The 27434-nt window shown below is 46.1% G+C and overlaps 1 protein-coding gene across 1 annotated transcript in view; it reads left to right on the forward strand.

The window, feature by feature from the left end:
* ATP8B2 (ATPase phospholipid transporting 8B2) overlaps positions 1–16145 on the forward strand; it is a 448074-nt gene extending 431929 nt beyond the window's left edge. Inside the window, exons 26-28 of the mRNA XM_069218199.1 lie at positions 6731–6869; positions 8147–8277; positions 9570–16145. Coding sequence (XP_069074300.1) covers positions 6731–6869; positions 8147–8277; positions 9570–9842 — 543 coding nt within the window. The 3' untranslated portion in view covers positions 9843–16145. The remainder of the gene's footprint in view (positions 1–6730; positions 6870–8146; positions 8278–9569) is intronic.
* The last annotated feature ends 11289 nt before the right edge of the window (positions 16146–27434 follow it).

The raw sequence follows: 27434 nt of genomic DNA on the forward strand, positions 1-27434 counted from the left end.
TGCATGAGCATGGTACCCCTACAGTGTCTAAACAAAACCTTAGACATTGTAAGTGCAGGGTAGCCATAAGAGTATATGGTCTGGGAGTTTGTCAAGCACGAACTCCACAGCACCATAATGGCTACACTGAAAACTGGGAAGTTTGGTATCAAACTTCTCAGCACAATAAATGCACACTGATGCCAGTGTACATTTTATTGTAAAATACACCACAGAGGGCACCTTAGAGGTGCCCCCTGAAACTTAACCGACTATCTGTGTAGGCTGACTAGTTTTAGCAGCCTGCCACAAACCGAGACATGTTGCTGGCCCCATGGGGAGAGTGCCTTTGTCACTCTGAGGCCAGTAACAAAGCCTGCACTGGGTGGAGATGCTAACACCTCCCCCAGGCAGGAATTGTCACACCTGGCGGTGAGCCTCAAAGGCTCACCTCCTTTGTGCCAACCCAGCAGGACACTCCAGCTAGTGGAGTTGCCCGCCCCCTCCGGCCAGGCCCCACTTTTGGCGGCAAGGCCGGAGAAAATAATGAGAAAAACAAGGAGGAGTCACTGGCCAGTCAGGACAGCCCCTAAGGTGTCCTGAGCTGAGGTGACTCTGACTTTTAGAAATCCTCCATCTTGCAGATGGAGGATTCCCCCAATAGGGTTAGGATTGTGACCCCCTCCCCTTGGGAGGAGGCACAAAGAGGGTGTACCCACCCTCAGGGCTAGTAGCCATTGGCTACTAACCCCCCAGACCTAACCACGCCCTTAAATTTAGTATTTAAGGGCTACCCTGAACCCTAGAAAATTAGATTCCTGCAACTACAAGAAGAAGGACTGCCTAGCTGAAAACCCCTGCAGCGGAAGACCAGAAGACGACAACTGCCTTGGCTCCAGAAACTCACCGGCCTGTCTCCTGCCTTCCAAAGATCCTGCTCCAGCGACGCCTTCCAAAGGGACCAGCGACCTCGACATCCTCTGAGGACTGCCCCTGCTTCGAAAAGACAAGAAACTCCCGAGGACAGCGGACCTGCTCCAAGAAAAGCTGCAACTTCGTTTCCAGCAGCTTTAAAGAACCCTGCAAGCTCCCCGCAAGAAGCGTGAGACTTGCAACACTGCACCCGGCGACCCCGACTCGGCTGGTGGCGATCCAACACCTCAGGAGGGACCCCAGGACTACTCTGATACTGTGAGTACCAAAACCTGTCCCCCCTGAGCCCCCACAGCGCCGCCTGCAGAGGGAATCCCGAGGCTTCCCCTGACCGCGACTCTTTGAACCTAAAGTCCCGACGCCTGGGAGAGACCCTGCACCCGCAGCCCCCAGGACCTGAAGGACCGGACTTTCACTGGAGGAGTGACCCCCAGGAGTCCCTCTCCCTTGCCCAAGTGGAGGTTTCCCCGAGGAATCCCCCCCATTGCCTGCCTGCAGCGCTGAAGAGATCCCGAGATCTCTCATAGACTAACATTGCGAACCCGACGCCTGTTCCTACACTGCACCCGGCCGCCCCCGCGCTGCTGAGGGTGAAATTTCTGTGTGGACTTGTGTCCCCCCCGGTGCCCTACAAAACCCCCCTGGTCTGCCCTCCGAAGACGCGGGTACTTACCTGCAAGCAGACCGGAACCGGGGCACCCCCTTCTCTCCATTCTAGCCTATGTGTTTTGGGCACCACTTTGAACTCTGCACCTGACCGGCCCTGAGCTGCTGGTGTGGTGACTTTGGGGTTGCTCTGAACCCCCAACGGTGGGCTACCTTGGACCAAGAACTGAACCCTGTAAGTGTCTTACTTACCTGGTAAAACTAACAAAAAACTTACCTCCCCCAGGAACTGTGAAAATTGCACTAAGTGTCCACTTTTAAAACAGCTATTTGTCAATAACTTGTAAAGTATACATGCAATTTTTATGATTTGAAGTTCCTAAAGTACTTACCTGCAATACCTTTCGAATGAGATATTACATGTAGAATTTGAACCTGTGGTTCCTAAAATAAACTAAGAAAAGATATTTTTCTATATAAAAACCTATTGGCTGGATTTGTCTCTGAGTGTGTGTACCTCATTTATTGTCTATGTGTATGTACAACAAATGCTTAACACTACTCCTTGGATAAGCCTACTGCTCGACCACACTACCACAAAATAGAGCATTAGTATTATCTATTTTTACCACTATTTTACCTCTAAGGGGAACCCTTGGACTCTGTGCATGCTATTCCTTACTTTGAAATAGCACATACAGAGCCAACTTCCTACAGTAACCCTTTGGAATCTCGCCACCAGGGCAGTGCACATTCCTGAGGGATGGGTTGTTAGCACCCCCATCCAGGAAGGGCATTGTTCTACAAACAAGAGAGACAGGGCTCTCCCCCAAGGTTTGTAGATTGTGTGTCTGGAGGTGGCAGGCTGGGTAGAACCATTCAGCAACCATGCCAGGGTGGTTAGCTTTTGAAGGGTGCACCTCTAAGGTGATCCCTGGGTACATTTAGGGTTAAATCCAATACTGATACCAGTTGGGATTTATCATTGTGAGTTGTTTGATACTAAACAACCCCGGGGTTCAGAGTGGCCATCATGTAGCTGGGAAGCACGCATTGACCAGTGTCTAGCACATGTAATAAAATGGCTGCTCTGTTCACTCACTATGTCCCAGGTTTGGCAAGGACACAGTGGAGGCATATTGCTCATGCGGTAATGCCCTCACATAATATGGTGCATTCTTCCTTAGGACTGGAAGGCCTGCCAGAGGGTTCTCTTACCCATAGAAAATGCAGTGTATGGTGAACAGGGCACACAGGCAGTGTGTCATGTCGAGTTTGTGTTTTAGGTTTGCACCAGGACACTCAGCCTGTAATGACCGTGTTGGATGCAACTGGATGCATGTCCTAAAGCGTGGCATAATCGGTGCTGCTGCCCTCAGGGGCCTACCCATAGTAACCATGCCCTGGGTACCTAAGTACCCTTGTGCTAGGGACTTATAGTGGTAGCTAAAGGTGTATCCAGTTGTGCCTATGCATCACAATAGTTTTGGGGAAAGAGCTCTGGCCCAGGGAACCTGGTTAGCAGGGGCCCTGGGCACTATGATTTCTTGGCTACATCAAACATCAGACAAAAAGTGGGGGATATCCATGTCAAAAAGAGGCTATTTCTTATAGTCTCTAGTAAGTGGCACCTCTACTACCTATGGCATAGGTTCTGCATAGATCCCCTGTAAGGAAATGGCTCCCTGTTGCAGTTACCCCCCACTTTTTGCCTGATACTGATGCTGACTTGAGTGAGAAGTGTGCTGGGACCCTGCTAACCAGGCCCAAGCACCAGTGTTCTTCCACCTAAAATGTACAATTGTTTCCACAATTGGCACACCCCTGGCACACAGATAAATCCCTTGTAAAAGGTACCAGTGGTACAAAGTGCCATGTGACCAGGGAAGGTCTCTAAGGGCTGCAACATGTGTTGTGCCACCCTTAGGGACCCCTCACCTAACACATGCACACTGCCATTGCAGATTGTGTGTGTTGGTGGGAGAAAAAGGCAAAGTCGACATGGCATCCCCCTCAGGGTGCCATGCACACAAAATACTGCCTGTGGCATAGGTAAGTCACCCCTATAGCAGGCCTTACAGCCCTAAGTCAGGGTGCACTATACCACAGGTGAGGGCATAGCTGCATGAGCAATATGACCCTACAGTGTCTAAGTCTATTCTTAGACATTGTAAGTACAGTGTGGCCATATTGAGTATATGGTCTGAGAGTTTGTCAGAAACGAACTCCACAGCTCCATAATGGCTACACCGAATACTGGGAAGTTTGGTATCAAACTTCTCAAAATAATAAACCCACACTGATGCCAGTGTTAAATTTATTAAAAAATGCACACATCTTAGAGATGCCCCCTGTATTTTACCCAATTGTTCAGTGCAGGACTGACTGGTCTGTGCCAGCCTGCTGCTGAGAGACGAGTTTCTGACCCCATGTGGTGAGGGCCTTTGTGCTCTCTGAGGACAGAAACAAAAGCCTGCTCTGGGTGGAGGTGCTTCACACCTTCCCCTTGCAGGAACTGTAACCCCTAGCAGTGAGCCTCAAAGGCTCACGCTTCGTGTTAAAACACCCCAGGGCACTCCAGATAGTGGAGATGCCCGCCCCCTGGACACGGCCCCCACTTTTGGCGGCAAGTCCAGGGGAGATAATGAGAAAAACAAGGAGTTGTCACCCACCAGTCAGGACAGCCCCTAAGGTGTCCTGATCTGAGGTCACCCCTGCCTTTAGAAATCATCCATCTTGGTTTTGGAGGATTCCAGGGATCCAGGGAGGATTGAGCGCAGGCCCCTGTGTAATGTCTCGAAGAATTCTCAAATATTGCAACAAAAAAAGCAAAAAACTTCGCACAGAGACTCTTGCATCCCCTCAGACACATGCACCCACACAGAGACCCACTGAGGTATTCATGCACCCACTTGCAGACCCACTCAGACACAAATTCTCCCATTCACGGACCCACTCAGGAACTCATGCATCTACTCACAGACCTACTTCAAGATTCATGCACCCACTCACAGACCTACTCGGAGATTCATGCACCCACTCACAGACCTACTCGGAGATTCATACACCCACTCACAGACCTACTCGGAGATTCATGCACCACTCACAGATCCACTCGGAGATTCATGCACCCACTCACAGATCCACTCAGACTCACTCACACACACACACACACACACACACACACACACACACACACACACACACACGCACTTACTCACAGGACCACTCAGACATTCACCCACATACACACACACTCACCCACAGATTCTCACCCCCCTGTCACACCCAGAGACACCCTCTTACACCCACTCTCACACCGAGAGACACCCTCTCACACCTTTTCTCACACCCAAAGAGATAGGCTCTGCAGCCAACCCCAGCCGCGCACTGCCGAATGCTTGCGCAGCAGTGGTTGGATTAACTTACAGTAATAAAAATGACTTTGGTAAATAAATAAAAAAACATTGAAATTCACTTAAAAAAAATCAAAGGTTATTGGGGATGTTACAGTTAGGAAATATAATTTAAAAAAACATAGAAGTTCACTTAAAAAATCAAAGATTACCGGGACATTACATATTGGTTCTGAATTTACTTGCACAAAACCAGAGAAATTCAGCAGTTAGTCATTTCAAGTAATTATAACTCTAGTCCTTGCCACGCACTGCTAATTACCCCAGATATTACAGCACTCTTTACAACTTTTATACCACCAATAAAAATATCAATGAAACATTAGCAGTCAACTTATTGAAGAGAAAATTGTGCTGGTTCCAGTGGGTAACCTCTGCTTCCAGTGACAAGAGTATTTTGACAGCTCTCGCCCACTAGAAGCAGAGTGTTAGCTTTGGGTTTAGTGTTTATTTGGATGGCGCAGGTATTTTTAAGGTGGATTTCTGGGTTTTGGGTTACTAAGGTAAGAAATATGTGTATTTTATATATTACCTAGTGGCGGTCGCCACTAGGTAGTTATAGTTAAGACCTAGTTTCTATATATTTTTTTTTTTTTTTTTACTTGCCTTTATCTTTGGCGCCGTATAACAAATCTTCACAATACTTACCAAAACAAATTGCCAGTCACGTCAGCTGCAATTGGAAAGTTTTGGGGTGATATGTCCAGGGAGGCCGAGAAAAAGGGGGGATCCCAAACCACTTTTTGCTCGTTCATTTTCCTTCGGCCCCCTGGGGCCCCAAGGACCGCCTCCTCCCCAGAGCTATGTTTATAAAATAAGCGCAGGGCTGCGTGACACCCTCCTCCCTCCCCAGACAACCACCTCCCTGGGCCAACATACAAATTGCCCAAGGGACCGCCACCTAACTGGGGCTACAAATAGGTTTACAGGAGGGGGTCCATTGCAGAACCCCGGCCCTGGCTCCCGTAGGAGTTGAGAGACTGCTGAGTCCACAGGGGCCTTGAGGCTCCCCCCACGGTCCTGTCACTTTCCCTCTCGTCCATCCAATAATGGGTTGGAAAAGAAAGAGAGAGAGACCGGGATTATTTCAATAGTCTCTCCATACAATGACTTCAAAGCGTCATTCTAGTAATATGTTTGGTTGTAATGTTATAGTTACATTTTGATGCATACCAGAACAGAGTCACCTCTGGCCTACTGGTAAAGCTCATGGACTGTCACTCAGTAGGTTGAAGGTTCATATCCTGGTTTCTCATGGCAGTCTGTTTATTTACTTGTGTTTTGAATTTTAAACATTCTTAGTGATGGAACATTTACATCTTTTTCCCATCACCATCTTTGGCTTGAATGTCAGGGAGACGTCTAGGCACTGCGTAGAAAGGAGTTACATGCGGCTTAGTGGTTAAGTTCTCAGACCCTGACACTGAAGATTGAGGGTTCCAGTCTAGGTGTGTCAGTTGTCATTTCTCAGCTTTAAATTCTTTTCAACTTCAAATATTTAAGGTACATTAAGAAATGAGGTATCACTCTTGGTACTTGTCAGATACATTTTTGTTCAGTTAATCAGAGCATTTCTCATTCTAAGTGGCACAGGTTTGGGTGCTTGTTGGGGGTTGGACACAGGGCCTGTAGGATTTTTTTTTTTTTTTTTTTTTATTAAGAAGGCTGCCTCCATAATGACTGTTGTGACCAAAGACTGTACCCTTCTCCATAACCCAGAACAGGACACTGGTAAATATAAATACTTTCAGACTTTCTGCTCCTTATTGCTGACATCTCCTGTTTTCTGTTCATAGATCGGATTGGACACAGGTTACTGGACTGCCATTAATCATTTCTTCATCTGGGGCAGCTTGGCTGTATACTTTGTCATCCTATTTGCCATGCACAGTGACGGGCTCTTCCAAATATTTCCCAACCAGTTCCGCTTTGTGGGTGAGTATCCTAGTTCTGCCCTGTGCCTTCATCTTCTTTTGCCTGCTACCCTGTCTTCCATACTCCTTCCTTCCTTTTCTTTCTGCTTCCTTTATCCCTTCTCGCCTTTTTACACTAGATTTTTATCCCCATGACATAATTTGAATCACTTAAAGACTTGCATTGCTTTTATTATGTACAAACCCATCACATTTCCTTCCATTTGTACCTTTTCACCCTAGTTTCTTGCTGGGTCCCCCCATTTTTACGACTGAGCCCCTTTAAATTATTTCTTTGTGCTACCCGCCATTTTTACTGATTCCTCTTTCCTGCTTGCTCCTTTATTTACCTCATTACTACGTCTTTCATCTGTATATCCCTCTGTTCCTTTTAAGCCTCTTCACTGTTTCGCATCTTACAAATATCAATTTCTGTTCAGTGCCTGTCTCAGTTTATCATGAGCTTTTGTCTCTCCCTCGGTTTCTTTTCCCTTTCTTCACTAACATCTGCAGGAGGAAGAGGAGAGGGGCAGGAGTTAGTGACCCACATGTACTCCTGCAAGTCTTTTCTTCTGGTCCTTTCCTTTTTTCCAGTTCATCTGGTGCATCGTTTCATAGTACAGTACACATTATCTCTGTTGTATATTCCTTGCGCCCTCTCCTGTACATCTAGTCGCCTTGAGTGCCCTCTCCACTGCCTCATCTCTTGCTTTCTAAAGTTTGTCTCGTATTGTTTACTGTGTATTTTGAAATTTCTTGTTCTTTCCATTTTCCACCTCTTTGGGTACCCAACAGGCACCTCCGTGTCTCATTTCAGCCGCACTGCCTTTCCTTTGCACCTTTTCCAGTATCTTGCCATTCTTCTTTTCTACCTTACTCATTCCAGCTTTTCATGGCCTTGCTCTCACTGTTTCATTTCTCTCTCTTGTGTTTTATCTCTCTCATGTGTCCCTCTAGCCCTAGTTCTCCCACTCACATGTTTTTCTGTTCAGCAACTTATTGTCTCCTATCAAAATGTAGGTCTGGTGCTATCTACCCATCAGACCTCTCTTATTTATTAATTTAGCTCGGCACTCCTTTTGCCCATCTTCTCACCTACGTTACCTTTTATGTTCTGTCCCTTGCATTGCCTAAATGTCTATCTCTTTTCTTCTAACTCATTTTATTTAGTTTTCCCATGTCTGTCTCTTCATGTACCCTCTTGTACTTCTCTGATACTATTTTGCTCTTAATCATGCTGCTCATCTCCTTAGGATTATGCATGCTTACTCATTCGCTGTGTTCTTCTGTTCCTGGCAGGTAATGCACAGAACACCTTGGCACAGCCCAGTGTCTGGTTCACCATCGCTCTCACCACTGTTGTCTGCATTATGCCTGTGGTGGCCTTCCGGTTCCTGAAGGTCGACCTAAATCCTGAACTCTCAGATACGGTAAGTGCCTACAGAGGAAGGGGTGGCGATTAAAACACTAGACTGAATAGCTTTTGAAAGACTCTCAAAGATAAAAAAACATCTTTTGGTAAAGAATACTTCACAGCTGACTATCGTGACTTGTAGTACTACTGACCCTAAGTATTTGAACAGTAAACCTGCTAAACCATCATAATTGGGAAGTTCATCCTAATTCTGTCACTGCTACTGTTGTCCTGATAGTAAAATAATTTCTCTCCTGCCATTGTCATGAGAGCTCTATAAAACCCTTTTAGCATAACGAAACATTGTGGATGCCTGAAAACAGCCACAGAAACATTGTCACATAAGTTTTGGAAGGCAGGGTTGCATAATTCTACATCCTACCGAGCTAAACAGTTTGGCTTTCAAAATAAATCCTAATCAACCCACAAAATGTTGCATGGACTCAAATAGAAAATGTTACGCCTAAACGTTAATTTGAATTTTTTTTTTTTTTAATTTGAAGTAAAGCGCATAGGAATTAAGTAAATTAGGCCAACTTGTACTGTCCGAGTACTCTTATGGTACTACCTTGGGGTTGACTCAAGAATGCATCAATTTTTGAGAGTGTTGAACAGCACCCACCATCAAGTGCTGAGGACTCTGTCGGCATCCTTCTCTAAACAATAACAATAGGCTAGGTTGTTGGCAAATAGGTCAAAAGCCTGGTTTGTTGCTGATTGAAGGCAACTTCCAATCTTAGGGCGACATTAGCAAAGGTTGTTGCATAAAGAAGAATAAATGCACCCATCACCATCCAATAAGGTCAAAGTTTTCTGTTATTAGAGATATTTTGTGTTTCTTTGACATATTAAATTGAGAAAGGAGGGAATTCTATGTGTAATATGAAGAACAAGGCTTGGAAAAGGGTTTACATATCACAAGCGTAATATAACCGATTCAATAAAAACATGTTCAGTTTTAAGCTACCATGCTGGTAACCCTTAGCAGGCACGTTATGATGAGCATCTTTACTAATTCTACAATAATACGATAGTCATGATAATTAGATAGATTGATAGATGGATAGATAGATGGATAGGTATTCCAACACAACATGCATCCCAAGTAACGTGACAGCAACAATATATATATTGTCCTGAAAGAGAGCTTGTAGTCACTGGCAACCATGGCATATGTAGAGTAAGATGACTGCTCTGATTTTCTCAAACCCCACAATTATTACTACTGTTTCTCTTCACATTAAGAACACTTAGTTGATTTCATCAGCCTTCCTTTGTAATTAATTATTTCCATTGTCTTAATTTTAGGTACGGTACACCCAACTGGTGCGTAAGAAGCAGAAGCCACAGCACCGATGTATGCGCAGAGTGGGTCGCACAGGGTCACGGCGCTCCGGCTATGCTTTCTCCCACCAGGAAGGCTTTGGGGAGCTCATTACTTCTGGAAAAAATATGCGGTTGAGTTCCCTAGCTTTATCCAGCTTCGCTACACGATCCAGCTCTAGCTGGATGGAAACACTGCGCAAGAAAAAAAGCGATCATGCCAGCAGCCCTGTTGGGGACAGAACTCTCAAAGTATAATCTGCTTCGATGTCTTGTTGCTCCTTTGCACGTTTCTCGTGCTGCAGTGCCAGCAGCCCAGTTTGGGACAGGAACCTCAATGCGTAATCAACTTCCAGGTTATCACGCCTCTATGCCAGTAGCTCTGATGGTACTTGAATTACAAAGGTTAAATTAGTTACATGGCTTGTTTGCTAACCGAATCATCAGTTGTGGCCCAGTGCCAACAGCTCTATCGAGATAGGAAACAAAGACCGTAGATTGAATTTTAAGGCTCTTTGAGTGTCGAGTCTCTCAAGCCAACAGGAAGTATAACAAGGTTGAGCAGTACAAATCATGCAGATGATAAAACATTCAAAGCATAGTCCAATTTCATGGTTTGATGCCACAAGCTTGACACTTATGGTTCAGTGTCACTAACTAAAATCAGTGACACTATGCTGGAAGCATAATCAACTTCTATGGCTCTTCGGTTTGTCGTAAGAGTTAGTATTCCTTTGTATACCTCTAATGCCTCAAGGTCACCAGATGACATTGATGAAAGGTTGTTGAGAGTGTAATGATTTTGCTTGGCCCTTGTGCCCCACTGCTATATGATCAATCTGTGCTGGGATTCTCGGCGGACTACTGTGTTCGATAGGTTGACATTTCCTCGCATCTTTCCAGCCTCAGGTTAAGCACCCCTTCACACTAGAGAGCTCAGGACATAATGGAAATTATCTACAAAGTGCTTCAAGTGTGCGAGAAACAGACTGAGCTAAAGCTGGTGTTGAAATCTAAAGAGGCTGTCATCTTTACCTTCTCAGTTACTCCAGTCCAGAGCAACTGGCTATCCAGGCAAAACAGCTAAGGAGCAGCTGGTCACGCACCAAAGATGATGGGATGGTCACAGAAAGCAGTCAGTGGTTTGTCCTCAACAGCAGCCTCATTCTCAATAGTCCGGTAGAAACTGCAGAAAGTCAACAGGATTTGATGGTCAAAATGTAAAGGGTCTCTACACAAGAACTTGGAGACTGTTGAAGCAGGAGCGTCCCCTTGATTTGCCTGCTAGGAGACTAAGTTGCACTTGGATCTCATTGGGTCTGTTCCGTGCTCTAAACTGTGCTCATTTTTTATACCTGTTTTGAACTTATAAATGATATTTCGATTTTTACTTCATACATGAATGTATTCTGATGTCTCACAGAGGAGCCAGGAGAGCACATACCGCTGCATTGTCTGTGTCTCTTGTTTGTAAACGTAATTCATCGCTGGATATATGCCTACCATCTAAGGCGTGCTGAGAGTCCAACCCATTCCAATGAGTGTTTGAATTAAAACCTACTGAAATCGGGCAACATTCTGTGCAGCTTGATTCCCACCTCCTGTGGAGGACATCATCATGGACAGTTAGATCCCACCTCCTGTGGAGGGTACTGTCCTGTGCAGTCTGTGCCCACCACCTGCCTTTAGTGCTCCTTTTCTGTACAGTGAGTTATTTTTACCTGCATAGATTGCCATGTTGTGCAGGAAGTCTTGGCTTGAGACCAGTCCCGCCTGCTGCTGCTCTGCCTCTTTATTCATCATCTTATTTCCATACTGATATACATGCATTATCCAGGATGGTCCTACATGTGCCCTCTTTCATTCCATTTAGGCAAAATATTACTTCAAACGGTGCTATTGTATAGAAGCTATGATGGTGGGTAGATAGTTTTTAGCGCCTTTGCCTGTCATATCCTCGCTTGGCTTTGTTTAAACATGGCGTGGTTCATTGATGACGATTAAGATATGGTGTTATGGCTGTGTTTCCTGCAGATGGTTTTGGTGTAATATTTTGGCTGCAAGTTCATTACCGATAAATCAGTAGTCTTATAATTTGGCTTGTGTGTAGTGTCATTGGTTTTAGTTATGATACTGTACTTAAGTCAGAGCTACTGATACAGATGTCAGTTGGCTGGATTAATTGCTGATGACTTGCGTGTGATGTAGTTTCAGCTGGTTCTGGTAGCTTTGACTGTGATGTGTTATGGTAAATTCATTGCTCGTTACTTGGATTGGATAACATTTTAAGTGTTGTACACTTGGTGTTCTGTTATGGCTTGGGTCAGTCCATTTGTCTTGCGTGGGACACCATGGCTTGGTTCAGCACTGAACATTTGGTGTACGTTTCCGGCTCCGTCCAGTGCAAATGTCTTTGATGTGATGCTTCTCTGATGGTGCTAATAGCTTGATTACTACATTATGGCTTGTTGCGAAAGGCTCAAACGTACTATCATGGATTTGTTGCCCTTAGGGGCATGTTGGATCAGTGCTGATGGTTAGGTTTTGATTGTCCCGCCCAGGACATTGCTTAAGGTTATAGTCGTTTTAGAGTGAAATTGCAGCTTCAGTGGTTCAATTTTCATCTTTGTTCAATGCGGATATCATGTATTGATTCGTCACTGGTAATTGAATGAGAGAAATTCATTTTGTTCAGTGAAGATTGTTGGTCGGCAGTGAACAGCAATGTATTTTTCACGCTAAGAAGATTAATTTGTTGGTTAATCCGCACTTTAAGATATCAGTGCTGATCAGAGTTTTACCGTGCAATACTGCTGTCAAGTTTTTATTCTGTACAAGGGAAAGTATTTAATAAAGGACCACTTTAGTCTGGAGCAAACAAAGAGCTGTCCTCTGCAGAGATGGTGGTTCCAACCAAAAGAATAGCACTAGTTAGTGACAAAAGAAGAACATTTTGGACGTTAAGTCTTGTTTCCTCTTTTTTTCCCCTCATTGTGAAAAATTGTTAAGCAATTGTGTCCAGATGCAGCCCCTTCCGGTGTTCAAAATTCTTGCTTTGTTTTGATGAGAAATGGTGATTCACAACCATTTGGTAGGAAGTATTGCAAAAGTGCCCTGTTGTAATCAATCTTTGAATCAAACATTTGAATTGTATTTTTACCTTGAATTATGGTCCCTCTTTTACTATCAGTGGAAACTCTATACTGCCCTACTTCATAAAAAGTGTTGGATATTCTCTCGTCATTTAATTTATCTTAGAGGCTGGCATATTTGAGGTAATTTAGAGAGTGATTATTTTTGGGCTTATGGTGAGAGGTATTGGCTGCAGGTTGGTTTCCTTTTTTTATTGTAACCCGTCAGGTTCTGAAAAATCAATTTGTAATTTGCTAACTAAGAAACAGGGTCTGTTTCATTCTGATATCTGAATAGTACGAATATTCATTACATCCCATTACCAGGTGGAGGATTTCCTTGAGTCCTGGTGTTTTATCACCGTAAGGCAAATCAGCATCATGCACCTCAGTCTTGAAGCCACAGACGATTGCGCCTCTGTGACCTACAACTGTAGTTACATGACTAATACCCACAAGTATCTTGGCATCTCCTACATAAAACATCACCTGCTTCCACAGAGGTGAATGGACCCTCCTAGCGCTGGTTACCAGAAAAATAAGCAGAAGAACTAATCGCCTATATTTAAGCCACCATTTCTTAATCAGTGAGAGCGAAAGCCTTTGTCTATGAACTTGATTTACTACCATCCAGCTATGCTTTCTTTAATTTGGCATAAAGCAACTTTGCCTTCAGTCACAGAAACGGGCAACAGCCATGGCAGTTCTTAAATGTATTTCACTTCTCTTCACCGTTAATGCATATCCTCACACAAGAGCCAGGTTATACACCTCATGTCCTGACCACCTCCTTGGAAAACCAAGAACAATTCAGGCAACATGCCTGCATAACCAGGAACCGTACACTAACAGTTCCAATTGCCATACTTAGTTACCATCCTACTTGTCACCAGTATCATCGACCACTTCCTAAACTGTGACCAAGACCTGACTTACTGACACCTACCCTACAGTCACTAAGAACAACTACCATCACGACAATTAAAATCCGTCAGCTTTCCAAACCAACTAGCATTACACCACTAAGAAGACAGAGATCATTCTTAAGCCAGTTACCAAAAACCCCTCTGACTCTCATAGGCTGGAAATATTGACAGTGTCCTCTTTATTTTTCTCTAAATCGATAACCAGAAGTCTTTGCGACCAACTTTCCTCTACATTACTCTCACCAGCAGTCCTGCCCTGGTTGCAGACACTAGTAGACACAAGCACCAACAACCTGGACTGATAACACTGGTCACTGAGGCCAATCTGCCCTTAAACGTTTTGATAGCAACAAATTCTTTCTGCACAAATTCCAGTATTCCCTCACGTTTCTGAAACCACTTATACAGCTTACCTCCAACTGTGTCTTCATTATGTAATCCGATAACCCAACTTTCATCACTTAAGTACCTACCCCTTTACAAAGTAATGCAGAAAGTGCTTACTTAGACTAAGAAGTGAATCGCCATCAGCAGGACCATCCATCGCTAATTTCTTATTAGTCTAATTTGGCATGAATAATATTGAATCTGTGTGGTCCTAACAAACGTGCAGCCCAGATCAGGAAAACTAACTCTTCCCTTAAGAATGTCTGCAAACAATCTGTGCAAATGCATGCCTCATGTTTCAGCTCATAGAGCTACCAGACGGATACTTGGCCTCTTTTTTTTTTTTCTTTTTTTTTTTTAAAGAAAGGCAACACTTTCATTTTTATACCAAAGAGTAAGTTTATTTTTTATATTTTCATTTCCAAATCGGTTTTGATCTTAAGCAGTTTAAAAAATGTGTGTGAGTGGGTCATGTTTTAGGTGTTTCTTATTCCCATGGGATTGTAGGCAGGTGGAAGATCACAGGTTTTGTGAATCTCTTGCCTTTTTCAGATTTTCTTACTCTTCCCAGCCTTTCAACTAACTCAGTTTTGGTTTTAAAAATGTAGGAGGAAATAAAAAAGGCCAACGAACTTTGAACTGCAAATCTGCTCAGTTTAGTTGGCTGATATGCACTTCATTTTGCACTTCAAGCTTCCTGGGGCAAACGCATATTACTTGTTCCTTGGCTCCGTTCATGCATTCTTTTTTAATTTATTAATGCTTAAATCCATTTAAATTATCTTTCCCCTCATTGTTTAGAACAAATGATGAATCCCTTATGTTTTGCAGCATCACCCATATTTAGAGATCGCCACACTGAAGGTACGCAGATATTTTAGTTGACTATTTTCTGTCATAAAAGAGAAAGGAAAATCTGGAAGCTTAAACAGTGATGTTCATCTTTACAGATAATTAAAATATCTGGGGAAGAGGGTTTTATTGGGTGTTTTTGTTTGCCAACGTGTTGCTTTACGAGGGGCTTGCCACGTATATAATGTGCATCCAGAATTAACTAATGAGGAGTCGGAGGTGCGCATTAGTTCCAGGGTTGCTCATTGAAAAAGCCAGCCCCTAAAACACTGCTACCATAGATATCCTTTCGGGCATAGGCTATAAAGGACAAGTCACAATAGAGCATTTCTGTTGCATATAAAAATACACCGCAGTGCTTTAGCTATTCCAAATTGGTGTGTAACTGAAGCTTCCAGCCCTTTCCTTTAAACATAAGACTATACAACCTCCATAAATTGCCTTGAACTCTCCATGTGAACACAAACATCTCATGGATTTACCGCAGGAAGTGAGCTAATGTGTATCTTACGTAAACCATCCTAAATAGTCCATCTGTTAGAAAAGTTCTGTGGGAACATGTTTCCCCCTAGTTTTAGACTCCGCAGAAGTCGTATCTTTTAACAGAGAGCGCTCATGAATTTCCCCTGTAGCAGCATAATACACTAGACATAAATCAAAGTGAACATTTTCACCTTGAGGTGAGGCACGTAACAGCCATTTTCGACAAAAGTGGTAAATTTAAGAAAATCTGTCAATATAGCTTGCCAAGTCTTTTCTTTGTGAGTCACGTTTAAGTTCAAGTCTATGTCTGTATAGTGAGAAATCGAATCACTGTGGAGAATTCAGGAACCTCAAGTCTGTGTTTTTTCATTTTCTAAAGTGTTCTAAGGATTTGGATTGGTGCAGCAACCTGTCAGTCATTTGCAGGTCCATCAGTCGGAGTGAGTTCATTGAGGGTTCGGTTTAGAACAGGATGAACTGGTATGATAATCCTTATAAAATTATCACAGGATAAAATTTGACCTTTCTAACCTAACATTATTTGTGAGATGAAAATGTATTTTATGTTGAGAAATGTATGTCTACCAATGTAATAAAATACATGCATTATGTACATGGATTGGGGGGAGTTCACATCTATTGTTTTTTTAGTGTGAGATTTCATTTAACTGTACAGACGAGAACATTCTGTATAATTTATTACACATTTGTATACTTGCAAATTCTATCCTTTTTTGGGTATAAGATGCCTTGCCTTTTTATAAAAAGCATTTTTCTGAAAATGTGTTTTCTCCTCTCTCTGGGCAGGAGGGTGGGGAGGATAATCAGTATTAACCAGTGTGCATAATAATCCACAGTCTCTCTTGCAGGGGTTTGCAAGTCCTCTTGTGCATCCGGTCTAGTTCCCAGCATTTGATCTTTTTTATCTTCACATGGTTCGATCTGGCGTTCCCAGACAGCCTGTGACTGTAGTTGTCACCCAGGTGAGGGGCTATGAGTGCTTGCTCTCTTTTATGATGTCTGAAATTTGGCTGAATTGAACATTTTTCCTTTCTTGTGTGAGACCGTTAGCACCTGTGTGCAGTTCTGGTACCAGAGCTTGTATTGGATGATGACTGGCTTGGACAAATTCTGAAGGATTAGTGGACTGCCAGAAGGTGTGAAGCTTTTTTTCTTTTTGGTGCTTAGTTCACAGCTGACATGTAAGCACAGCATGGGAGGTCGGGTATGATGTTGCACGTTGGAGAGGTTCGGGTGTTAAGTTGCACATATGATTTCATGTGTGGTATTTAAGTATTATGTTTGCCTGATGAAAGTGATGTAGCAAAACATGCCTATGCAATCTTTATTTTTTGTGCGCCCTGGAGAACACCAATTTAAATTGCAGCTTGTTGAAAAGAGAATATTCGTAGCATGTGCTTGCTGCAGATATACATGCTGTGCACATTCCTGCCATCTAGTGTTGCACCCAGACTGTGAAACTTGTTTTTCGCAAGGAAGTCTTTTATGGCCGGTGTTGTGCATCGTATCTCCTCCTCTTTGAGGAATTGCACATGTTCAATTGTTCCTTTGATAGATTATTTTTTTCTGCGATCAGGCTCAGACGAACTATGTTGTAGCTCTGTCGTTTTGAGAGCATCCGGATGACTTCAAGATCCAGCAAATCGAAGATCAAAAACTTGTGGATCCTTCAAACATTTGAACTGTGGAAAATTTTGAGTGAAGTAATTGGCGTCCATATCGTTGCTTTCCTCACCCGACAAGAATGTTAGTCTCTGGGTAGTGGAGGATAAAAAAGACCACTTATTCAGGAGGTATGGGACGAAATACACATACTCACCACAAAGTCTGTAACCTGTGTCTTTCATAGGCACACAAGGTTCAGGACTGTGTTGCATGCAACCTGTTTAAAAACAAGATGATGTTGAGAAACAGACATAGTCACAGACTAGCACATAATATTAAGGTGACAACAGAGGCTGAGTTATCCCAAGAAGAAGAGCGTAGCGAGGCCGAGCTGGACACCGAGGTAACGATCGAAGAGGGACATGTCATCGGCAGCCCGCACTATGTTGCCTCTGATGATTCTAGCGAAGGGAAAGACATTGCTACCGAAGCTGCCATCAGCATCGAGCTGCCCATCTGCATCAACCAAACACCCACACCAGGCTTCAACTCCAGACAAAGAGTAGGATCTGAAAAATATTCGGCATAGAGCCTTTCGGACTAATAAAGCATATCGACCCGGAAAAAAGCAAAACAGCACAGTCACTCTTTGTCGCTGAAGAAGACCTCACCACCGTAACCACAAAAATAAATAATGTGGTCCTCAGCAAAAGTACCTTTGCCAGAGAAGCACGCAAAAACACACCAAAAGCCTGTAATGTAAGAGGAAGAAGGCAATGTATTTGAATGCCTTCATGAACTCATGAAAAAGAAACATCATAAGGAGACATCCAAACTGCAAGCGCAAGACTTATATATGCCACAGTCACTACCAAAAAGGATGCTTGTGAACATAGGGCCACAAACCCAATCATATTAAGTAAACCAACATCACCATACACACAATCACCTTCACCTGTACAGGAAGTGGAGGGTGGAGATAGCCCAGAGCATGAGGCTGATTACTTTGATTCACAACGAGGCACAACACATAGTACTGACACATGGGATGACTTTGATGTGGTCCTTCCAGACACTGACGTGGAACCACCTGTCCCAACTAAGTCATCTCCACTGAATTATACCTCTTTATATCATATTGTGATTAAAGGGAAGTGGAATATCATAAACTGCCAGTGCATGCCACTGAAGATAAAACAATCTTCCTCGTGAAAATACTTTGTAGGACAGAGAGAACAGTCCAATACCTAATGATAGGATCCATCCTTAGTCTCTAAATGAATTTTTAAGGTCCCAGTAAAATCTAGAGTGCTTATACCCAGGAATGAAAGAGAATACAGCCCTCACCTCTGGATCTTCTTTACATCAGAGGACACACTGCTGTAGACTCTTTAGTAGTGACTACAGCACGAAAAAAGCTGCATCACAGAGTTCAGGGAAGCACCACTTCCTGACAAAAAGAGTAAGTATATTGATGCAGCAGGGAAGAGATTGGCCACGGGACATGCCAATCACTGGAGGATAGCACATTTTGTGCGTCTCCTATCCTGGTATAATAGAGCAACATGGGATGAGATGGAAGAACTATTAGAACATCTCCCAGACCAATACAAAAAAGGGGAAGAGCTGGTTGCAGAAGAGAGACGGATCTCTAACACAACAATCTGATAGAGACTTCTAGTTGCAGATTCCTTACCTTAGAATTCCCCCCAGGCGTCAGACTGTATCTGGAGATTTTTCTTCGAGCAATACCCTTGTGTGTCGGAAGGTGGCGTTGGTCGACTCCAGAGGCGTCGTGGTCGCTGTGATGACGTCGGGAGTGGTACATAGAGGCCGCCCTCGTACAGTGATGTCAGTTCTTTTCTTTCCGTGCCACGCGCTGATCCGGTTAGAGCTACCCTAGGCTATTTTTTGGCCGAATTTGAATTTTTTGTCGAGCTTTTTTGGTAATACTTTGGTGCATCGAGGATGTCCCCGAAGACCGCGTTCAAGCCTTGTGAGGACTGCCATCGGACGATGCCGGTGATTGATCCTCATTGCGTTTGTCTGTCGTACCTCGATCGCAACCACGACCCGAAGTCGTGCTTCGAGTGTCGGGCCACGCACCCAAAAGCTTTGAGGGAGCGGTCCCGAAAGCTAATGGCGCCCGGCACTCGACTCAGCGTAGGTCCCGGTCTCGCTCGAGAGGAAGGTATTGAGATCAGTCACTGAGTGAACACCACTCGTCTTCTTCGAAGTCCTCTGGTCAAGGTAAGAAGAAGAAGAAGTCGAAGTCCCATCGTTCTCCGGCTTCACCCTGTCACTCGGCCGACGCGATGCGGGATGAGCGTCCACGCACTAGGCCTCCATTCTCGGAGCCTACGTCTGGGTCGACTCCGCACTTCCCCGAGTTTTCCGGTGCGACCAACCAAGGGGTTCGGCTGAGGGGCCTTCGGGTCCGCACCAACGGCTTTGGCCCCGGCCACCGAGGTCGCCTCTGGATCCGTGCGCGGATCCACACCAACGCCGGTCGCACCAGCGAGACCTTCCCCGGCGCAGGGTCAATTATTGATGCTCCCGACGTCAGTAGTGCCCACTATCGACGTCGACCCAATTCTAATCTCCGACGACTCGGAGTCGGGGCGGCATAGGCCGACGACTCCATCAGCTTCGGTGGGCCCTATGCGCCCGAGGTCGGATTCAGACCCATTTTCGTATGGGTACGAATACGGGGAGGAATTGGAGGGGTCCCAGGACCCTTATGAATACCAGGATGACCCTACTATGGACTGAGCACAGGATTTGGGCAAAGCCAGTAGTCTGGATACTTATCCTGATGCTGGCATGCTGTCTCCTCCTACTGTGGCTACGGCGGAGGGAGCTACTTACAGTATGGTGGCTAGTAGGGCGGCTGAGGTCCTTGGCCTTGAGCTACCTACTGTGGAAGTCAGGTCTAGTCTCCTGACGGAGGTGCTTCAGCCTGGGGCTTCCACTTCGGAACCCCTTCTCTCATTTAATGAGGCCCTCATTGATGTCCTTTTGGTTACATGGCCCAAACCCAACTCTGGGGCTCCTGTGAACAGGACTATCGCTCGCCGCCATCGGCCCACGACGAACAACCCAAAGTTCCTGTCCCAACATCCTATGCCTGAGAGTTCAGGCTTCCTCTTCTTCTGGCGGGTTCCCTTCCGCACCCCCGGATGGGGAATCCAAAAGGCTGGAACAAATGGGTAAGAAGTTATTTTCTTACTCCAGCCTAGCACTGCGGTCTGTGAACACTGCATGTCTTTTGGGCCGTTATTCCCACTCACTGTGGGACACAGTTGCGTGAGTCCTGCCGCAGATACCGGAGGAGGCCCGTGCTATTGTCTCCCAAGCAGTGAAAAATGGGAGAGACGCAGCAAAGTTCACACTATCCATTTTGGGCTGGATAAGACCGACTCTCTGGGCAGATCAGTTGCGACGACAGTGGCTTTATGGCGCCATGCCTGGTTATGTACTTCTGGCTTCTCGGGGGATGTCCAACAGTCACTCACGGACATACCCTTTGATGGCACTCGTCTTTTCGGAGACAAAGCGGACTCGGCCTTGGAGCGATTCAAGGATTCCCAGGCTACGGCTCAGTCCCTTGGTCTTTCTTCCGCCACACGCCCACCACAGTCTGCTTTTCGTCCCTTTCGTGGACACGGAAGGGGCGCCCTGTCACGTCCTCAACCCAGCCACCATGCCATGCATGCTGGACAGCCTATGCGTGGCTGTGGACGCAGAATCCCACGTGGCAGTGGGACAGAGAACCAGAGGTCTGTTCAGTCCGCCTCTGCCCCCACTGCAGCCTCCCAACCCTCCTAGTCCGTCCCCTCACTCCCGCCCAGTTGGTGGCAGGATCCGCCATCACCTGCCACACTGGGAACATATCACCACAGACGAGTGGGTTTTGCAGATCATTTGGAAGGGCTACTCCTCCCTTTCGAATCTGCACCACCACACATGCCACCATCTTTCCATCATCTTCCGGAGGATCATTTGGTGCTTCTCCGCCAGGAAGTCACGGCTCTCTTGGCCAAGGGAGCTATAGAAAGGGTCCCTGTGCCAGAAGTAGGTCATGGTTGTTATTCCCCCTATTTTCTGATACCAAAGAAGGACAAGGGCTTACGTCCTATCCTAGATCTTTGGGACCTGAACTACTTCCTCAAGAAGGAGAAGTTGAAAATGCTCACCCTGGCTCAGGTTCTGTCTGCCTTAGACCCAGGAGACTGGATGGTAGTGTTGGGCTTGCAGGATGCTTATTTCCACTTCCTGCCTGCCCACAGACGTTACCTACGATTCGTGGTAGGGTGGAGCACTTTCAGTTTACCGTGCTCCCTTTGGGCCTTACCAGTGCCCCTCGGGTGTTCGCAAAAGTGATGGCAGTGGTTGCAGCTCATCTGCGCAGGTTAGGGGTCTCAGTCTTCCCCTACCTAGACGGCTGTCTGTTGAAGGCGCCTTCGCCCCTGACAGTTCTCCCCCACCTTCAGACTATGGCGATCCTCCTGCACCAGCTGGGGTTCACTGTAAACATGCCAAAGTCGCACCTGACTCCCTCTCAGACGCTCCCTTTAATTGGAGCTGTTCTGGACACAGTGCAGTTTCGGGCTTATCCTCCCGAAAAGCGAGTCCAAGACATTCAGGCTATGATTTCGATCTTTCAGCCTTGGTCTTGGGTTTTGGTGAGACTGACTCTGAGGCTGCTGGGCCTCATGGCCTCCTGCATCCTGCTAGCAACACATGCCAGGTGGCATATGTGGGCTCTGCAGTGGGACCTGAAGTTCCAGTGGGCGCAGCATCAGGGAAATCTCTCCAACATGGTCCAGGTCTCGGAGGGGACTGCGAAAGACCTGCAGTGGTGGCTTTTTGAATCCCGATTGGGTCAACGGCAGATCCCTCTCCCTTCCTGTAATGAAATGCCTCCTTGGCATGGTTACCCCCTGACTTTTTGCCTTTGCTGATGCTATGTTTTGAATTGAAAGTGTGCTGAGGCCTGCTAACCAGGCCCCAGCACCAGGGTTCTTTCCCTAACCTGTACTTTTGTTTCACAATTGGCACACCCTGGAATCCAGGTAAGTCCCTTGTAACTGGTACCCCTGGTACCAAGGGCCCTGATGCCAGGGAAGGTCTCTAAGGGCTGCAGCATATCTTATGCCACCCTTTGGACCCCTCACTCAGCACAGACACACTGCTTGCCAGCTTGTGTGTGCTGGTGAGGACAAAACGAGTAAGTCGACCTGGCACTCCCCTCAGGGTGCCATGCCAACCTCACACTGCCTGTGCAGTATAGATAAGTCACCCCTCTAGCAGGCCTTACAGCCCTAAGGCAGGGTGCACTTCACCATAGGTGAAGGCACCAGTGCATGAGCACTGTGCCCCTACAGTGTCTAAGCAAAACCTTAGACATTGTAAGTGCAAGGTAGCCATAGGAGTATATGGTCTGGGAGTCTGTCAAACACGAACTCCACAGCACCATAATGGCTACACTGAAAACTGGGAAGTTTGGTATCAAACTTCTCAGCACAATAAATGCACACTGATGCCAGTGTACATTTTATTTTAAAATACACCCCAGAGGGCACTTTAGAGGTTCCCCCTGAAACCTTAACCAACTACCCATGTAGGCTGACTGGTTTTAGCAGCCTGCCACACTCGAGACATGTTGCTGGCCACATGGGGAGAGTGCCTTTGTCACTCTGTGGCTAGTAACAAAGCCTGCACTGGGTGGAGATGCTATCACCTCCCCCAGGCAGGAGCTGTTATACCTGGCGGTGAGCCTCAAAGGCTCACCCCCTTTGTTCCAGCACCACAGGGCACTCCAGCTAGTGGAGTTGCCCGCCCCCTCCGGCCACGGCCCCACTTTTGGCGGCAAGGCCGGAGGAAATAATGAGAATAACAAGGAGGAGTCACTGGCCAGTCAGGACAGCCCCTAGGGTGTCCTGAGCTGAGGTGACTCTAACTTTTAGAAATCCTCCATCTTGCAGATGGAGGATTCCCCCAATAGGGATAGGATTGTGGCCCCCTCCCCTTGGGAGGAGGCACAAAGAGGGTGTACCCACCCTCAGGGCTAGTAGCCATTGGCTACTAACCCCCAGACCTAAACACGCCCTTAAATTTAGTATTTAAGGGCTCCCCAGAACCTAGGAACTCAGATTCCTGCAACCTAAGAAGAAGAGGACTGCTGAGCTGAAAACCCTGCAGAGAAGACGGAGACACCAACTGCTTTGGCCCCAGCTCTACCGGCCTGTCTCCCCCCTTCGGAAGAAAACTGCTCCAGCGATGCTTTCCCCAGGACCAGCGACCTCTGAATCCTCAGAGGACTGCCCTGCTCTAAAAGGACCAAGAAACTCCCGAGAACAGCAGCCCTGTTCACCCAAGACTGCAACTTTGTTTCTAAAGGAGCAACTTAAAGGCAACAGCGTTTCCCGCCAGAAGCGTGAGACTTGCAACCCTGCACCCGGCGACCCCGACTCGACTGGTGGAGAAACAACACTTCAGGGAGGACCCTCCGGCGACTCAGAGACTGTGAGTAACCAAAGTTGTCCCCCCTGAGCCCCCACAGCGACGCCTGTAGAGGGAATCCCGAGGCTCCCCCTGACCGCGACTGCCTGCTCCTCAGATCCCGACGCCTGGTAAAGACCCTGCACCCGCAGCCCCCATGACTGGAAGGATCGGAACTCCAGTGCAGGAGTGACCCCCAGGAGGCCCTCTCCCTTGCCCAGGTGGTGGCTACCCCGAGGAGCCTCCCCCCTTGCCTGCCTGCATCGCTGAAGAGACCCCTTGGTCTCCCATTGATTCCTATTACAAACCCGACGTGTGTTTGCACACTGCACCCGGCCGCCCCCGTGCTGCTGAGGGTGTACTTCCTGTGCTATCTTGTGTCCCCCCCGGTGCCCTACAAAACCCCCCTGGTCTGCCCTCCGAAGACGCGGGTACTTACCTGCTGGCAGACTGGAACCGGGGCACCCACTTCTCGATTGAAGCCTATGCGTTTTGGGCACCACTTTGAACTCTGCACCTGACTGGCCCTGAGCTGCTGGTGTGGTAACTTTGGGGTTGCTCTGAACCCCCAACGGTGGGCTACCTTGGACCCAAACTTGAACCCTGTAGGTGGTTTACTTACCTGCAAGAACTAACAATTACTTACCTCCCCTAGGAACTGTGAAAATTGCACTAAGTGTCTAGTTTTAAAATAGCTATATGTGTTTTATTTGAAAAGTATATATGCTATTGTGATTATTCAAAGTTCCTAAAGTACTTACCTGCAATACCTTTCAGGCAAAGTATTACATGTAGAATTTGAACCTGTGGTTCTTAAAATAAACTAAGAAAATATATTTTTCTATACAAAAACCTATTGGCCTGGAATTGTCTCTGAGTGTGTGTTCCTCATTTATTGCCTGTGTGTATGTACAACAAATGCTTAACACTACTCCTTTGATACGCCTACTGCTCCACCACACTACCACAAAATAGAGCATTAGTAGTCTCTTTTTGCCACTATCTTACCTCTAAGGGGAACCCTTGGACTCTGTGCATACTATTCCTTACTTTGAAATAGTGCATACAGAGCCAACTTCCTACAGGTAGTGCCCGTAAACTTGTGTCTTTGTTGGACATCCACTGTACCTATGTCTCACTTGGTGTTCTTTCTCAGTGTAGCCCAGGGTGTGAATCAGATTAAGTGTCAGTAAACATATGCCTACATTGGATGTCGGCTATCTTACTGTATCCTTGCTTCCATTCAAGTGTTCATATCTATAAGTGTAGCTAAGTGTGTATCTGAGTGCATGCAGTATGCAAAAACTTGAATAGGCATTGGATTAACACTGTCGACTATACCTTTGCCCCCACCTGTAGCGTAGCCCCCAAGATGCACTGGAGACAATGGTGGTGGGTGTAAACATGCACCTATGTTGCATGTCCACTGCCTTACGGTACTGTTGCCTCCATCAGAGTAATCACATACCTGATTGTAGCCATTGAGGGTGTACTGGAGTAAGAGGTAGTGGTTAGCAGGCCTCAACACACATTCAAATTAAAACTTAGCATCAGCAAAGGCAAAAAGTCAGGGGGTAACCATGACAAGGAGGCATTTCTTTACAGAAGCCTTGTTGCATCCTACGTCAAACGCCACAAACCAGACATTATGTTATTATAGGAGACTCATTTGAGAGAGACCCATAGCCACTTCCTAATTAGGGGGGCATATATTTTGTATTAGAACACACTGTATTCACTTCTGGGGTGTGGTGATCGTGGTCAGGAAGTCTCCCCCAATTGTTCTACAGAGATCATGGGTCGATCCCAATGGAACTTACGCAGTAGTGCAAGGCCTGTGGAGGAGAGTGGATGTTCCCTCCTCTGTGTCTATGACCCACCCACAATTCAGCAGACCGCACTAGTTAAAGTTATGGGAGTATTACTGGAAACAGAATCATCACTTCATATTGTAGGAGGAGAGTTTATTTATGTCATATCTATTGAGATGGATAGGTCCGGGTCCTCTCGGCATACCACTAGAAATACACCTTTGGCTCAGTTCACTAAGAAACTAGGGCTCATTGACCTGTGGCATAGTCATCACCAGACAACTAGGGATTACTCTTATTATTTGGGTTTGCATCCCAGTTGGACTATGTGTTTACCCCGGCGGGTGAATCAGTGGTGATCCCAATGGTGGAATATTTAGCTAGGGGATTGTCTGACCACGCCTCCCTCTGGATCACCCTAGGTCGGATCCCCCAGGAAATGGACGGGGTTGGAAACTTAATGCATTGGAACTAAGGGATGAGACGGTAGCGCAGAGCTCCGCATGGAAACTGAGCTATATTTCTGTGAAAACAAAGACTCTGTAATATCGTCAGCAACCCTATCGGAGGCATATAAAACAGTGTAGCGGGACTGAGCTCGAAATATCATAGCCTTCAAGAAAAAGAAAGCAGTGAGAGCGGTGAGAGCCTTAGAATCCCAGCTGAAGCAGGAAAAATTGACAAATGCAAATTTCTCAAACCCCCTTGCACAGAGAAAGATAAGGGCTAGGCGAGTGGAATATAAAACTCTGATACACAATGAAGTGCGTAATCAAATCCTGGCTACCCAACACCGTCTCTATGACACTGGAGACAAAGCGGGGAAACTCCAGACATGAGTAGGTCTCCAAGAGATAGAGGCAAGGTCGGTGCACCATGTTGAGTGAGAGGGCAGCCACCTTTTTACAACAGGCAGAGAAAATAGCAGGAGCATTTTCTACCATCTACGAACCCCTATATGATTTGCATATGCAGGTGATGGGGCCTGAGATAGAGGACGACCTGGGTTAGGTGTTGGTACCAATCCCAACTATAGAAGATCAGACTACCCTTTAAGAGTTCTCACCCTGGAAGTACATGCGGCTATAGCCAAACTGAATCCAGGTAAAACACTCAGGCCTAAAGGTATCCCAGCAGAGTTCTTCAAGAAAAACAAGACAGAACGAGCTCCACTCTTGTATCTGAAGGCCCGAGAACATGGGATATTTCCCTTAGACCTGCGCAAAGCCACAATAGGGCTATACCGAAAGCAGGGAAACCGGCCTCTAAATGTAGACCACACCACCCCATTTCATTACTAAATATAGAAACCAAGATCCTATCCACGATACTGGACACACAAATTGCCATGATTATAACCCTCCTCGTACAGAGAGACCAATCTGCTTTCATGCCCGGGAGATCAACTAGGTATAATTCAAGCAGTCTCTATAACTGGTTGGTGGAGACTCAGACGCACTCTGACCCACATGTCTTCTTTCATTAGATGCAGAAAAGGTATTTGATTCAATCCATTGGCCTTTTATGATCCTGACTGCAGAAATTTGGCTTTGGCCCCCAATATTTAAAGAGGGGTTAAGCTATTATATCACGTCCCACTGGCCGCAGTATGTGTGATTGGGGTCTTCTCTGTGGACATTCCTATAGGGAAGAGGACCGGACAGGGTTGCCCCTTGTCGCCCCGCCTCTTTGCTTTAGTGTTGGAACCATTGGCTTGTCTAGTCCGAGAGCATTAAGACATTTCATGTTTTCATGCCTCTGCTCGCCAATTGTTTAACAAAAGTTTTCACTGTATGCGAACAGTATTCTTCTATACCTCACTAAGTCAGACTTGTCGGTCCCTGCAACATTCTGGGTATTTGACAGATATGGAGCCCACTCGGGTTACACCATAAATTGGGACAAGTCAGTTTGTTTTCACCACACACAGCCAACTAGATCTTTCATCTCTCCCCCAGGAAACTGCGTATTGACTGCAAGGGTTTCCAGTATCTGGGGATACACACATCTAAATTGAGAGAGCGCTCTAGAATGGAATCTTCCTTAAAGTACAGGCAGTATTCCAGACTGACGCAGAACGTTAGAGGAACCTACCCCTCACTGGGAAGAGCGGCCATGCTCAAGATGGTC

The sequence above is a fragment of the Pleurodeles waltl genome, chromosome 12 (assembly GCF_031143425.1).
Source record: "Pleurodeles waltl isolate 20211129_DDA chromosome 12, aPleWal1.hap1.20221129, whole genome shotgun sequence".
Lineage (NCBI taxonomy): Eukaryota > Metazoa > Chordata > Amphibia > Caudata > Salamandridae > Pleurodeles > Pleurodeles waltl.